The sequence below is a fragment of the Coturnix japonica genome, chromosome 4 (assembly GCF_001577835.2).
Source record: "Coturnix japonica isolate 7356 chromosome 4, Coturnix japonica 2.1, whole genome shotgun sequence".
In the NCBI taxonomy this organism is placed as follows: Eukaryota; Metazoa; Chordata; class Aves; order Galliformes; family Phasianidae; genus Coturnix; species Coturnix japonica.
The window spans coordinates 54996489-55011802 of NC_029519.1; the positions used below are offsets into that span (position 1 = coordinate 54996489).

Here is a 15314-nt window from a genome sequence, read left to right on the forward strand (position 1 = left end):
CGGTTCCCCCCCACTGTGTATGTTTTCATGAGCAAGCACAGGGCGCTGTGGCTGAAATGAAATGATTTGAAATGTAATAAGGATTTATCGTCTAAGATCCAAGTAGTCGGACAGGCATATGATGCATAGTTGCTTGAGCTTACATATTCTACTTCACTTAAAACAATCCCCCCTTCTCCCCCCCCCCACAGGCTCAACCTCGCAATAAATTCCTATGAGACGTGGCAAGCAATAGAGTCTTGGCAGGTTTAGAAATATGATTTTTTGGGGAGGACAATATAAAAACTAAAACAAAACTGTTAACTTCATCAACAGTCTGTTTGTGGCACAGTAGAATGTTGGAATAGAACTTTGCTGCATCATTACAGTGAAACAGAAATAGCACTAGAAAAATTAGATGCAAGTGATGAACATTATACATTGCTTGAAGTATATTTTTAGTTAAGTGAAACAAAACCTCATACACTTAATTGCAGAATTCAGACCATCCATAGACAAAAGAACAACCCAATTTACATTACACACAGTACTGACTTGGCAGGCATAACATGCTATGCTTTAATACTGTTCCAGCTCAGGGGGCAGCACAAAGCCATGCAGGCTGTTGGGAGGCCAAGAACATTAAGAATTTTTGAATTGAATGTAATTGTTTGAAAATAACAACACTTCTACTTTAAGATGAAAAAAAGAAAGTATGTATTTCCAGTGCAAATCTTTAAAAGAATTACTTTCGGTCTTAAATCACACACTACTAATATCCAATGAAGCTGCAAATGATGGAAATGAAAGATATTAACCTCCCCAGTGGAAACCTGCTCAGGGAGATACTGACTTAACACATTAGAGCCTAGCCTTGGCTGGAAAGCGCAGGAGCAGCTGCTTTTAAGAGTGTTGATGTGAACAGTGTTGATGGAGGATGCCCTACAGTGTTGAGGAGACTGACAGCTTGATACAAGTGTAGGAACCGCCGCTATTTTGGGAATGTGGGTGTCAAACACAGCTTACACCACTTTCTTTTATGAATTGAGTAGACTGCAACCTGATCCTGAAGCCGTGGGGTTTTTGTTAGTTGTTTAGGCTTCTCTCATTCCCATGTTTGACTATTTCAGTTCATCCTGCTTCCATTTTCTTTAAGATGATGCAGCCTTCCATGAGAGAAGGGTTTGGTAAGTGACCCACAGCCTACTAGCATAAATTGAGAAACTAGTGCATTTCAATATTCCCATTTTTTTTTTATTTTTATTTTTTCTCTTCCCAGCATCTCCAGATGTAATCCAAGGAGTTAGTTTATTTTCATCGTGACTGTGTATTTACTTGTGGAAAATATCATGAATACTTTCTGCTTCATCTTTACAGTCTGTTGAGTGTAATTTTTAGAAGGTACCTAAAGATGCACGCAGGTAGATAACCAAACTTATTCATAAAGATAAGAACTAGGGAGGAAAGGTTTTGAAGGGCCAGAAAGGTCTGTTTATACTCTTCAATCCTCTGTTCTCCATCACATTCCTCTCTTCTATCTGTGTATAAGAAAGTTATTACTGCAGAATCCAAAAACAATTGCAAATCAGACATTCCAGTTCTTGGTAAATCTCCTTCAACTGCTGAATTATTGAAAAAAAAAAGAACATAGCACTGGGCAGGTTGCTTGATGTCTGCATTGCAATCTGAAGTTTATTTTAGTTACAAACTGGATTTAAGCTGAATGGCAAAAGGCTGTCGGAGATGCAAGAGAATTCAACCAAAGTTATGGATTTTTCTTGCAAGCAATAAAAAAAAAAGTAATAAATGATACTATGAATGATTTTAATGCTTTGAATATATGCCATGCCAAGAAGAAAAGCTTTGGCAGAGTTAAGATGTGGGGAAATGAGGTGCTATATCTGAACAGGGGACCTTCAAATGTGATTTTCTATATTACCTGAGCTGACTTTAAGAAGCTTTTCACCCATTTTATTTCCTCTAAGTTTTGATTTCTTTATACAATGGCATTAGCCAGAATTGCAACAGTTATAGTCTGGCCAATGGTGTTGAGGACATACCATGAATTCTACCACCCTAAATGCTAAGTTAGTTTTCACGCTAAGGATGTAGGCTTCCAGCTATGGCTCGGTTTGCTACAGTATTTTGTTTACTTAGTAAAAAATAGTAAGGCCTGATCTAAAAAATGTCAGGAAATGTGTAGTCAAGTAGTCAAGTGAGGAGTTCCAGTGGTATACTTGACTGTCACGCATGACTAATGTATCCTTGCCTGTAGCAGTTCTGTACAGTTCTGAATGTGTAAATTTGTGTTCATGTGGTTTTGGAATTAAATTCATAAATGCACAAAATATCGACCAGTACAGTGCCTTTAACATACTGGCTGCTTGCCATTTATTTGGATTAACGAGCAAAATTAAAATAGGTCTTGATCACCTTTTTTTTTTCTTGTTTGTGGATAAAATTATTCTCTTTGTTATGGACTTTCTCTGAGATGGTGCTGGTCCAGTACTAAAAGATTCTTAGTCTTCCTATGATTGAATTCTCTCTGTTCAAAGATGGACAAAGTACTGCCTCCTTGTACCTCTCAGCAAACAAAGCCCTTCCAAAAAAGCTGACTTTGAAAATTTAAATAACCCATGTATTTTAAATTTACATTTTGAACAGAAAATACCTGGAAAGAAGATTATCTAAATGAGGAGTGACTACATGGAAAGCAATTAATCCCATAAGAAGTTTTAAGTGTCTACTGTTGAGAAATTGATGCAGAAAATAATTCAGCCTTCAAGGAAAAGTACAGGTAAAATACAGCCCATTTGGTTGTCAGTCCTAGGTAATTTTGGTATTTTTCATAATTGAAAACACATTTTGATCCAAATGTGTGCAAACTAGATATTCTGGAAAGGTAAAACTGTTACAGCTATGTTGCTGCTATATTATAGTTAGGAAGGGAAAGGCTAAAAAGTGTGAGTCTGGGATGGCTGTGCTTGGACAAAGAGTTTCAAGGGGATCCAATACAGCAGTGATGAAATATTTTGTAAAGGACATTGATTAAAAAAAATGTAAGTTCAGCATCACCAAAGCCTGTGTAACATGATTTTTAACTTCTGGAAACTATAACCTTAATAAACTAGAAGTACTTTTAATCAAGAGAAGTTGTTTAGGACAAAAAACAGGCTATATTTGCAGACCTTTGATCTCTTACATCTTGTAGCACTGGAAATACTGTGCAGTACTGCTGAGATACAATACACTAATGGATTTATAACAAGTTTGGCACATGGAGACCTGTTGGCTTTATTCAGACATAGCACAGAAGCACAACAGGAAGAAAACACAACATATTGATAGTATTCAGACACTTGGGCAAAAACAAAATACTGAAGACTAGACACTGAGCTCCTTTAATATGGAAATGCTGTTACTGCACACTGGGCATCTGGTACCATACCCTGTGTGAATAGCTGTGACCTCTGACAGAGGAGCTGCAGGATCTCTTAGTCATCACAGGGCTACGAGGAGGTTTACCCATAACAAATATCTCTCTCTTTAAATTAGCCTAGAAAAACCACAAAAAATGCATCAATTAAGTGTTTATGAATGAAGCACCGTGGGATTTTTGCCGCTTCATTCACACATGCAGGTTGAACATGCTTTCCTTGGTAACAAAAGGCAAGTATGCTACAGGTGCATGTAGTGGTATTGGTAGTAGATAGTATTTTCATTTTTTGCACCAATCATTTTCTGAAGGTCTTGCTGCTCTGGCACGCGCACTTATGCATTAGAGTTAAGTGATCATTCAAGCAAAACACATGCATTTGGAGTAAGAACAGTTGTTGGAAGTCTGTCTACTGAAGTAGCTCATTCAGTACAGGAAAAGTTCAACAGCAGACAGCAGAAACGCTACCTTGGAAATAGAAATGACAAATGTTGTTATCTGTTGCTGTTAAACAGACACCAGACCTTGAATTTGCATTTATAAAGCAAATACGTACTTGATGGAAAGTACTCCAATGAAAAATTCTAGTTTGGTTAACATCACCAGTAATTAGCTAAATACTTGACATGAATCAGTACTTAAAAGGATGGGAGGCAAATGTGCATTCCATGAGACTGCAGGTGGATAGAGAGGCACGTGACGCTAGTGGAGTCCTGATATGGTGGAAATCTCTTCCTTGTATTATTTGTTTGTTTGTTTGTTAGCCAGTAGAAAATGGTAAGACATAAGAGCAGTACCATTTTGGGAGCTGGTAGGGTGAGTGGCCAAAAAAGGGAAATCAGTAGAGGTCAAGGAGGCAGGAACACATCAGCAGTTCTCCTCTGGAAGTGTCTTTACAACTATTCCTTTGGAGGATACATTCTTCCCACCATCATGGAGGGAAGTGATGCTTCTCTTCCATCCAGCTACTCTACTGTCCAGAATCCCAGGTGATACTTTAGAGTTGAGCCTCATTCCAAATACTTACATGCATATGGATTTATTTTCAATACTTCCTCAACAAATTCACTGGTAGTGCTTGAGTCCTGGAAATGTCTCCTGTTTTTTTTTTTTCTTTTCCTTTTTTTTTCTACTTTAACAGCTACAGTAAGACTTCAGTTATGGACAACACATACAAACAGAAGAGTACTGTCTGCCCTTCTTTCTAAAGCTTAAGGTAAAGGTTAAGTAGAAAGAAATAATGATGGGGCCCCAATTTATTTAATTTTTTAACTGCAGCTGTCCTGGCAATGTTGTCAATGTTGACTTCTGAAACAAATCTACCTACTGCTGGAATGAAATTAAATCTTTATCTCACTTCAGAAATGTTGCAGAAAAGAATCTGTTAACGTCAACAATTTTCAAAAAGAATTAAGAGCTGGAATTCCTTAACATCACTCCTTCAGTTTTGTTCCACCTTGTTCTTTATATTGTGGCTCGCTATCTGCAAAGATGGGGCCATAGCCTTTACTTGTGTTCTGTGCTTCCCGTGGTGCCCAGTAGAGCGCAGCGTGCTGTCTAAGAGGTTGCCAGGAGCAGAGAAAACCTTTTTTTTTAATAGAAAAGACATTTCCACCATCTTCAGCAGGGATTAACCTGCCTCGCTTAAAGAAGGACAAGACATATCAGGGTCACCTAAAAATGCCTTTCTACTGCTTTTATTCAAAGTGGCAGAAACAAATGTTCCACTGCGTTTCACAGCTTCCTTGAAGTGAAAGGCACTGAAGCCCATGATAGATTCATACCCTAGCAAGAGCTCCTAGAGAGTAACTTCCCTTCTTCAGGAAAAAAAACCCACAAAGAAACAACAGTGCAGCTTAAGAAGACCTTAAGAAGTTCATTATGCTTAAGTTTCCCATTAACACAGAATCTAAGATGCAGGTTTTTCAATGATTTTTTTTCTTTCCCATGGAGCTAATGATCACTTTTCCCAGGACAGTTTCTCAAACTTTTAATGTGATTCTTTTTCCTTGTCACAAGGAGACTCTGGAAATTGATTTTAGGTCAAAACTGCACTGGGAATTTATCTATTTAGAGCCGTAGACTCTTTCCAGAACTCATTTTTTCTGCCACAGAATTGCAATGCTGACAGAAAGTGTAGTTTTGAAGAGGGAATAATCTGTGTTTAGTCCTTGACTAATTGATTTAGAACGTTACTCTGTACAGTAGTGCTTTACTGTGAAACTTAGAGCTGTTCTCCTTAGCTTTGGATTGAAGGTAAAAAGTGTTTTCAAATATAAATATTACTTTGTTTCTGTTTACTTGGATATTGTTCAGTATTCTTATTCAAATGAAAGAAATCCTGGCATGAACTTTTGAAAGCGAGCTGAAGGCCTTTTGCTGTACGAGTATCTGGGAGAGCTACTTCAAAAGTAATGTCTCATATTGTGTTGGCCTCTGATATCAGAGGTGGATGTTGGTGGTATGGAAGTAGACGTTAACCTTCCCACCTATATTCCATTGCAGTTTGTTGCCGTGTGATGGGTAGCAGCAGAGGGGCAGTCTGACAACATGGCGTCTGGCATGAAACCGAGTAGGAGCGAAAGGTGTGTCTCTGAATTCCTCCACATGGAAAAAATGACACCCACTGATATTCATTGATATTTGCTGAATGTTTATGGAGACCGAACAGTGGGTGTGAGCACACTGAGGTGGTGGGTGGTGCATTTCAGCAGTGGTGACAACGACGGTTGATCCACCTTGGCTGGTACAGATTTTCACTAGTGCAGCATGCAGGTTCTTGTTCTTCACTGGCAAAAAATGCATAGCTAATAGTGGTGACTGTGTTTTGTAGCTGAAAATCTGCTCTATCAAATAGCATTGTTGTGTGCCTTGTATCTGTTGTAGTTTCCATGGAAATAAACAGGAGGCATTACTTTCGGAGATACCTATGTATTACATTGTATTGTAGCAATTATAGCTTTTTCTCACTTGTCATTTGAAGAAGGCCTATTTTAATCTTCTGCATGCTATGTTACTTAATGTTAGTAAGGGAAACAATAGATGCTTAGTATTAGCCTTGCAGTTATTTCATATTAGAAGATTTTCAACAACCCGTGCTTGAGAAGTGCAGTTACCTTTACCTTCAGTGAATCTTTCTCCTGCTCATGTAAGGGTTTAGAAAGGAGAGGTGAGAGGGAAGCAGCAGAGTGGGATGTTGTAAGAACAGAGTGAGAAGCTGGTGTGTTGGCAGAGTGAAATGGTAGATTTGAATGAAGTTGGAAAGGAGTATCAGGCTCTTCTGATGTTTTCGTGGAAAGCAGAGCTGTCTTAAACAGTTGAAAAAGATGACAAGTAATTATGCTATACAACCAGTTGTTATGGATATAAAATAGCCAATAAGGAGTCATGTAACAAACATGGGCAGTCAGACACAGGATGCTAATTTTGATGATCAGTCAGTCTACTACTATGGGAGACAATTCTTCCCTCAAAAATTAAAACAAATTACTATTTGTGGCAGTGGATTTCACCTTTATTTTTACTGTTTTCTCCTGTGTTGTTCAGGTCAAGTAAGGCCAAAAGAAGTCTGAAAAATCTTTCTAATTGATTAATTTTACTTTTGGCCTAAAACATTTCAAGAGTGAGACTGTTCAGGCAGTTGCATTGACTGGCTCATGCAAGCATGTAAAACAAATGCTTTAGAAAATAAGTGCTGGACAGGGAAATGTTGTTCTAAAACTGCCTGGAAACCACACAAACTGTGTAGCAATATCATGGCATTTAATAGCTAGCACACACTGGAGATAGTTCATTGTTGTACTGCTCCAGAGAGGAACCAGGGCAGGCTGTATGGGGAAGGATATGTTTCACTGCCAAACATAATTTGATCTGTTTCTAGTCACATTCCAGTAACAGTCTCCTATAAATATATCAGCTGGTGAAGTGACACATGTGAGGTACAAACGCCTGAGTCTCCACAGGAGACGCATCCTTCCCACTGAATAAAGCTGATAGCATTTCTGGGGCCTTGTGCTCAGGAGGGTGGTACACTGTGGGACAGAGAGGAGAATGATTCCCTGGCTTTTTTTATAAGATGACAGAAGTTGACAATGACAGAAGGGAGAGGAGAAGCAGGACTGAGACACCATAGAACTTAACTTAGTGTTGTCATCACCTGCTTCTGAGAAGGGACTATGCCTTAACCCACAATTTTTATTCAACACCATGGAATAAAACTGTGCCTGCACACAGTGCAAAAGCACAAATACAGGAAAAGGCAGAGAAAAATTATACTGAGTTACCTATCTGAACACAGAAGCCATGATTTTTGGAAATTAAAATACCTTATTGATACTTGGTGAGGTGTATCCTTCACAACAAACTATGGAATCTCCTTTGCTTCCTATAGGAAATTCTAAATTGTCTTGTATCAGATCCTCATCTATGTAGAGTTTTATCAGTTCTTCTGTTGTGTCTTCTGGTTCTCTGTAGAAACCTGATTCTTGAGGCTCCAACTGATCTCCTAGGTCAATTGACAGATCTGCTGTGCTGATTTCCTCTTCGTTTTCAGCACTTGCATCTAGCTTGGCGGAGATGGAGCTACATTTATGTAGCAAAGGGATGTTGCAGGTAGAGCAGACAACTTCATCTTCTGTGGTAGTATCTGACAAGTCTCTGGGTGTCTTCAGAGATGTACTTGACTCTTCAGTTCTCAGGTCTGTATCTTTTCTAAATTCAGTGTTGTTGCTTTCATGCTTATGTGTTATGTCATGAGATGAACTGGCTGAAGGTGAGATGGAGGCAGATACGAGAAAAGACTGAGGAAGAGCTGTAGTGGAGCCGAGAGAGATCTCTGTATTTGGAATAAAATCATTTCCCTTAACTTGGTGAATACTACTATTTGGGGACATTGCTAAAGACTGGGATGTTGTTAATGCCAAAGAACTGAGTTCTTCTAAGTCACAAAGAAAACTGTCTGGAGACTGTGGAGGTGGTAAGATACATAAGCTTGAAGGTGAAAAACCATCCGTTCTGGAAAACAAATCACTAGTGGCATCCTGGAGTATCTTTTGATCACTGGGTGACCAAGAGGAGAAATGGTATCTGGGAGGTGGTGATAGTGCTTGGAAAGGCAACTTCAAAAAATAAGAAAAACATGGGAATTTAAGTAAATAAGCATGACAGAGAGCTGGGATATGAGTAGACTGAAAGCCAAATGTCTGTGCCATCAGATGGATTAGAGGATATCATTTCAGTGAGCACGGGTGTCTGAAATCATTAGTACATGAATCAGAACAGCAGAAAAGACATTTGAAAAATGAAACTGTATCAGGTTCTGGCCTCGGCTTAAATGTCAAACATCAAGACAAATCTGGATCATTACATTCATGAGGGTGACCTGCATTTGATCTGCTGAAGTTATGTTATTTATGGCTTTCTGTTAGTGATCCTGTCATAGGTTATTAAATCATACAATTAAAATTAATGTGTTTCACTCCCCCCCTCCCCCCCAGCAAACCATTACTCTTATTTTGAGCATAGGATTGTCAAAAAGTACACTTCTGGTGCCATTAAGTTAAGCTCTAACATCTGAGGTGATTTCTGATTAACCCAATGTAAATATTTGTACTCCTCAGTACATGTTTAAGAAACATCTTAAATACATAGCATACTTTTATTAAGGCATAAGTATTTTTTGTTGAAAGTAACCCTATCAGTTTAAACATCAACATTTGTGAAAGGTACACTCAATTCTAACTGAACGTAGGCAGCCAACAACAAAGCTTTAAAATAGTGACAGCGCAGCATACAGCAGTATATTTTGAGTACCATTACATAATATTGATTGAAGTATCCTTCTGGTAAAAGAAACGTCCTTTTGTAAGAATGAGACTGGTGAGTCATACGTACACAGCATCAGTAGATATCCATTGCTTCAGTAAATACTGGAAATGCATTTTTATTACTATTAATCCTCAAAATTAATTAAAATCAAATGAAAAATGGTTTGACATCATTGTTAGAATTACCCACAATAACTAGGTGCACCTCTCTTTAGGTTATCTGTACAACTTTAGACTTTAAGTATTACTTTAGAATATGAAAATAATTTCATAAGGCCAAATTAATATCACAGAACAGAAATGTTAGTTTACTTACCTTCTACTGGAATTTTCTTGAGGCAAATAGATTTAATTTAAAGTTAGATAAACCTTTGTTAAAGAATCTTCTGTACCAAAGTATAGAGTCTCCAAACTAAAGCATAGCTGGACCATTACTAACAGCACTCCATCTCTTTCCCTCATCTTTTCTCTTGGAAAAAGGCTTCTGATATGTGGTTTAGAAGTCACATGGCCCAGGAGGCGCTGTACGTTGCTACACGCTGCACTAAAACTAAAGATATAAATGCTCTAGGCCAAATTAATGTAAATTAAAAGCAAGCTTTATTCTCCTTATTTTTATTGACATCAGGCCAGAGAAGTTTAGAACAATTTCTCTAGCAACAGGATTCGTAAAATGAGTTGCATGCTAAAACTCCCCAGAGGAATAGGAAGATTTGCATCAGTCCTTGCTGCAAACTCAAGAACACCTTCAGGCCTGCTAAGGTCCTCCTGGGTAGTCAGGAACAAGACAGCTGCATGTTTGGAATGGTCATTTCTGAATACAGTTAGAAAAAAATGTGTCTGTTTAATAATGTCAGTGGTGTGATACCTTTTTGTTTTGTTTTGTTTTTGTTTTTTACTTAGAGTAGAACCAGATGATTACAAAAGTTTACTAAGACTAATGCCCCTCCCCTTCACTCGAGAACTAATATGTTACATGATATTAGTGGCAGGACAGATTTGTAATCCAATGTGTCTGCAATACTTTCACCATTTAAGAACATACACAATGGTGAAGATGCACACCTGCTGTGATGCTGGTGACACTAGTAAGAAAGATTTGAATTCATCTCATCCTTGCTTGCAAAGAAGAGGCAAATCTGGACAATATTCAGTATAACTTTGAATAGGAGTGAGTGAATGAATATAAGAAGAACGTGAAGGCTCCCAAAGTTTAGGCTTTTCAATTTTCACAGAAGAATCTAAATAATTTTTAAAGATAAGAAATTACAGACTTATTTTTAACAAGCGTGTATTTATTTATTTATTTTTACCTGAATAGGAATACTCCTAAGCATTTCTTGTGCTCAGGAAGGGATCACTGATAAGATAATAGGGGTTAGACAAAAAACAGCTTTAGCTGCAGGAAATGCATAGAAAATGGGGAGAGGTGTCTCCAGATATGGAGCATGCTATATTTGCTTTTGAGCATGCAGCACCTAAATTGCCTCATGCTCTTAAATGACCTTCTGGTTATGGTAATGAGAAAAGGCTGCTGTTCATGAATACCTTATGTGGAGATACAGAACTTGATACTATTTCAGTTCAAAAAATTTCTTGGAATGGAAGAGAAAGGAGCTGCTACTTCTCTGTGAACAAATACCATAAAGCAGCTAATATTGCTTACCCATAAGCAGTATTGTCAGAGACCATTGTTACCTATAACTGACTGTTCCAAAAGCTGTAAATAAATTTGAAACTTATCCCAAAGCCGAAGCATCTAAATAAGTACTAGTATGCAAGTACATGAAAGTAGAAAATGGTAAAACCATCTGAAACAAATAGATAAATGGCAGGATAGGAGCTTTATAAATTTCATACAAAACATATTGCCCCATGGTGAAGAGATCGACAGTGATAAAGAGGAAGATTTGGAAAGGAATCCATCTTTAGCATTCAAAATCACTGATTGGTAATACATTAATGCTAATCGCAATTTGCATACGGATGCTTTCTTGATTTCATCTCTGAAGTGGATACTGTGAAATATTGAAAGTGAAAGATAAACTGGAACACAGGAATCTTTTTGTAATGATTTGTGGTAGTTATGAACTAGAAGGAAAATGATTCAGGAACTATGACATGTTTGGTGTGAAAAATCACAGCTGTGGAGGTCTGAATTCAAACTCTGACAGTGTGATGACATTTGACTCACTATCAAATGATACAGTGCTGTCACTGTTGTCATACCACTATAAAGAACTGCTCTCCAACCAACAGCCTCCTTGTAGAGTGTCAGTGGTAAAAGGAGGAAGGTTACAGTATGGAATTACTAGCTGTTTTCTTTTACACTGAAAGGCATAGCTTTGCTCTTGTCAAGCTGTGTCCCCTTGCAAACTACCCTCTTATGCCCTTTGCATGCTTATGGGATTGCAGGCTTTTACGATGACAGATATATCTTTACATTGCATTATGAATTTGCTAAACATATCTTTGATGCTCCAATTCTGTCCTAGACTCCACAGTAAGTTTTTATTATTATTATTATTATTTTCTTCTGAGCAACTATTCTGGCAGAATGTAAAGCTTTCATTAAAATACTTCAATGGCAAGTTAGTAATGCACTTCTACATATGCAATACATCTGCAAGAAAGGAGTGAACTGAATGCATAAATTATGTGTTTATCACATTAATGAAAAAATTAAAAGTCCTTCTAAACCCACTCTGGGGGTGATATCAAAGAAGAAAAGTCCTTACCTTAGTTGAACTTAAATTGTGTATTCTGTCACTAGAATAGCTTTGGGGTATAGGAGGATCAGGGTAGTCATCAGCACTTTTTGATGCATTCTTTTTGACAACTTCTACATAGGAAACAGGGAAGATGCCTTGTCTGTTGGTTCCTGGTATTTTACCTTCATACCAGTTCTGATCAACTCGCTTAAGAAGAACGACTCTGTCTCCCTGGAATGCATTTTAAAAATGAGTTGTCAGCAGATGAGTAGTAAGGATTTTTTTGAATTGCTGATATCATTTTAATGCATAGAATTATTTTCTCTGCAGTACTGTTTCTGCCTTCACCTTTCTCCTGCCATTTATACAAACCATGTAAACAAATACCATTCTACCAAAAGGAAGATCATTACAGACTGCACTTGCTGTTCAGCAGAATCTCTTGGTTGGAGGACTAACACAGACTTTTCATAGGAGCGCAACCTGTTTAAATTGTTGGCTAGCCTACTAGCTAAAACCCCAGCTGTAACATGGAATAATCATAGAATCACAGAATGGCTTGGGTCAGAAGGGACCCCAAGGATCACCAAGTTCCAGCCCCCCAGCCACATGCAGGACTACCAACCTGCAGATCTGGTACCCATCTTGACCCCATCCAACCTGGTCTTGAACAGTTCCAGGGATGGAGTGTCCACAACCCCTGACTGCATTAATTTAAATGCCCCATTTCCCCTAAAGTAATAGAAGTTAATTAAATCCACACACGTGCTTTGTTATCAAGTAAAAGATAACAAGTGGGAATGAAAAGTTCAAATTTTTTTTCATGGGGAAAATGTGATAAATGCTTTTCCCACTGAGCATGCTGCACAAGCAGGTATCTATGTAAGAAGACAGATGGGCAGTGGCTCACTTACTGTTTTTACACAGCCTAGAAATTAAAATGGAAAATAGCAACTTTTTTATTCAAGTATTTCTCTGTTTTGAAACTTAATGAGCTCCTTCTTTTGTCTGATGTGCTGTGCTTCTTACCCCGTCTTTTTAGAACAAATCTTTCCGTATTCATTTTTTTTGTTCTTAGGTTTCTGTTATAGACTTGTGGAGTGCCCTAAAATTATCATCATTAGGATGGAACTGTAACTTTTAAAAGCAAACCAAAACAGGGCTGACAAGATGGTGACCACCGCAAACAGCATGAAAGGGAATTTAAAGAAAAGAACTCAAACTGCCCCCCACCTGCAGTTCTCTCTGTTCCTATTCCTGAGATTTTTTTTACAGTGAAGTTCCTACAGCAAGAGTATCTCAGTCAGACAAACCCAGCAATTAAGCATTTGTTTTGATCATGTATAATAAAGGATCATCACCAACATTTATGTTTATAGACATGACGCGAGTATGTTAGAAAGAGCAGATTATTAAGATGAAATATTTGCAAGAGCCAGTACTTTCACAAACACATCTGAGCTTTTCTGCTGAATTTTGCTGTTTTCTGTTTTCTGCATTTTTATTTCTTCTGTAGTAAAAACCTCACCATGATAAAGACAGCAAAAATTCTTAAAAAGGTCAATGGATAATTGAAATGAAAAGTTGAAAATTGGGTTGCCAGTTAGGAGGTGTTTGCATTTGGCAATTACATTTATGTACACATAATATTTAAGCTATTTGCAGGCAGCTGGGAAAGGATGCAAGCTAATGAGTTTGTCAGCAGCTTTCTACCATTATATTGCTTTGTGCATAGCGAATTTAGTACCAAAGCACTGTATTTATGAATATATTAATTCTGTTTAGCAGTAGACATCATAACGTTATTTTGATAAAGACAGTTCTAAACTGTACCTTTCTAAGCGATAACTCCACATTTGTGTCTGCATTGAAATTATATTTGGCAATAGCTTCTCCAATCTCTCCAATCTGTGCAGGAGGAGGCGGCCTGGCAGGCTGTGCTTTTTCTGGAGGAGAAAGCTTCTAGGGAGAAAAATACCGACAGATTTTAATCCTTTGCACATAGCTTTTGGATCTGTTACCCGAAATAATTCAAGGAATTAAAACAAAGAACAAACCTCAACATAAGAAATTGGGAATATTCCAACTCTTCCGTGGTGCTCACCTTCATACCAGTTTTGATCAATTTTCCTGAGGATATACACAGTATCTCCTTTCTTAAAGGACAGCTCTCTGTAACAGATTCATTTAAATCAGGTGTTTATAGCTTTCTTTACATTTGAACTCCTCTACCTACATAACTCCCTCAGTTTCTAAGTTCAAAACTGAAACAACATGTAGCAACTAAACATTTGGAGAAAAGATGTCATAGCTGTGGCATGTTTACCAGTTGATTATACCCTATTAAACAACACGATTCACATTTATGAATACTGGATACTATCAGTGAGGCACGTAGGCCTAATTTTCACTCCAAGAAAGTGTTTGTAGTTATTATCAGAGTGGACAGTATAGTGTCTGCAGGCAAGGATGATGACTTTGGGTTCCCCTGTTTAGATGCTGGTGTTACGACAGGTATCGGAGTCATATTTGGTGTTCTTGACAAATTGGTAGGGAAAGCTACTGAACACATTGCATGCTTCTGTGACCAATTACTACCTTGTTGCAGCAGCATAGCTTGGAGTGCTTCTGTGCCACCTGGTTTTCTTTTGAAACCAAGCTGATCAGAAGCATGATTATGTTCTCACCATTTCTGAGAATTAAGGCCTGTAATATGCTTAATGTTGGACACTGAAAAAGGGAATTATCCACATCATTAGGAACATTATTAGTACCCGGACTGGGTGGTATTTGCTGTACTGTCAGGTTGTGGTTTTTTTTTCAGGACCTAATCTATTCTGATCATTCAAGTTGCCAGTTTACACAGCTAATGCAATATTAATGATGATGTTATACCCCATCTAAAGAATGCTTGAACATCCTGGATGGCCAGAGTGACAGCGGTAATGAAATACAGTGTTCTCCTCTGACTCCCTCATATCCTAGAACAGTATTTCTGATTTTTTTTCTTTTTTCCCTGACAGACCACTTTAGTTTATCTTGGTGTGGATGTTTTACATCCTGCAGAAAATCTGTGGTAAGACAAGATGTATGGAAGATCCTGAAGCACTGTACAGAAGCTTCAGAAAATAATCTATCCACAACAGCGCACTAAGCATGCTACTTTGTGTAACCTAAATTTGATTTACAAGAAAGGTCAATTCAGTGGGCAACCCTGAGGAATCATTACAGAAAGGTGAAGATGCACATCTGCTCACATGTTCAAGTAAGTACAATGGAAAATAGAAGAATTTATAACTTTTTAATTACAGAACTTCTTATATGCAGCATGCTAATGCAGAAGCTGTTGTGAAGGCAAGAGGG

The 15314-nt window shown here is 37.9% G+C and overlaps 1 protein-coding gene and 1 long non-coding RNA gene across 54 annotated transcripts in view; one reads left to right on the forward strand and one right to left on the reverse strand.

The window, feature by feature from the left end:
• The window catches only part of LOC107313643, a 65436-nt gene that overhangs the window by 45797 nt on the left and 4325 nt on the right, over positions 1–15314 (forward strand). For all 4 annotated transcript variants that reach the window (XR_004307082.1, XR_004307085.1, XR_004307084.1 and 1 more), the window contains 2 exons: positions 2644–6000; positions 14975–15216. This is a non-coding gene — a long non-coding RNA (uncharacterized LOC107313643). The remainder of the gene's footprint in view (positions 1–2643; positions 6001–14974; positions 15217–15314) is intronic.
• The window catches only part of SORBS2 (sorbin and SH3 domain containing 2), a 135473-nt gene that overhangs the window by 5429 nt on the left and 114730 nt on the right, over positions 1–15314 (reverse strand). For 36 of the 50 annotated variants that reach the window (XM_032444459.1, XM_032444471.1, XM_032444461.1 and 33 more), the window contains 5 exons: positions 14009–14123; positions 13785–13913; positions 11979–12182; positions 7741–8532; positions 2–51 (listed from right to left, as the gene is read on the reverse strand). In XM_032444459.1, the coding sequence (XP_032300350.1) occupies positions 2–51; positions 7741–8532; positions 11979–12182; positions 13785–13913; positions 14009–14123 (1290 nt within the window). Of the gene's footprint in view, position 1; positions 52–3427; positions 3536–7740; positions 8533–11978; positions 12183–13784; positions 13914–14008; positions 14124–15314 lie in introns of all 50 variants that reach the window. The other 14 variants (XM_032444470.1, XM_015862051.2, XM_032444481.1 and 11 more) reach the window with 3 other exon arrangements.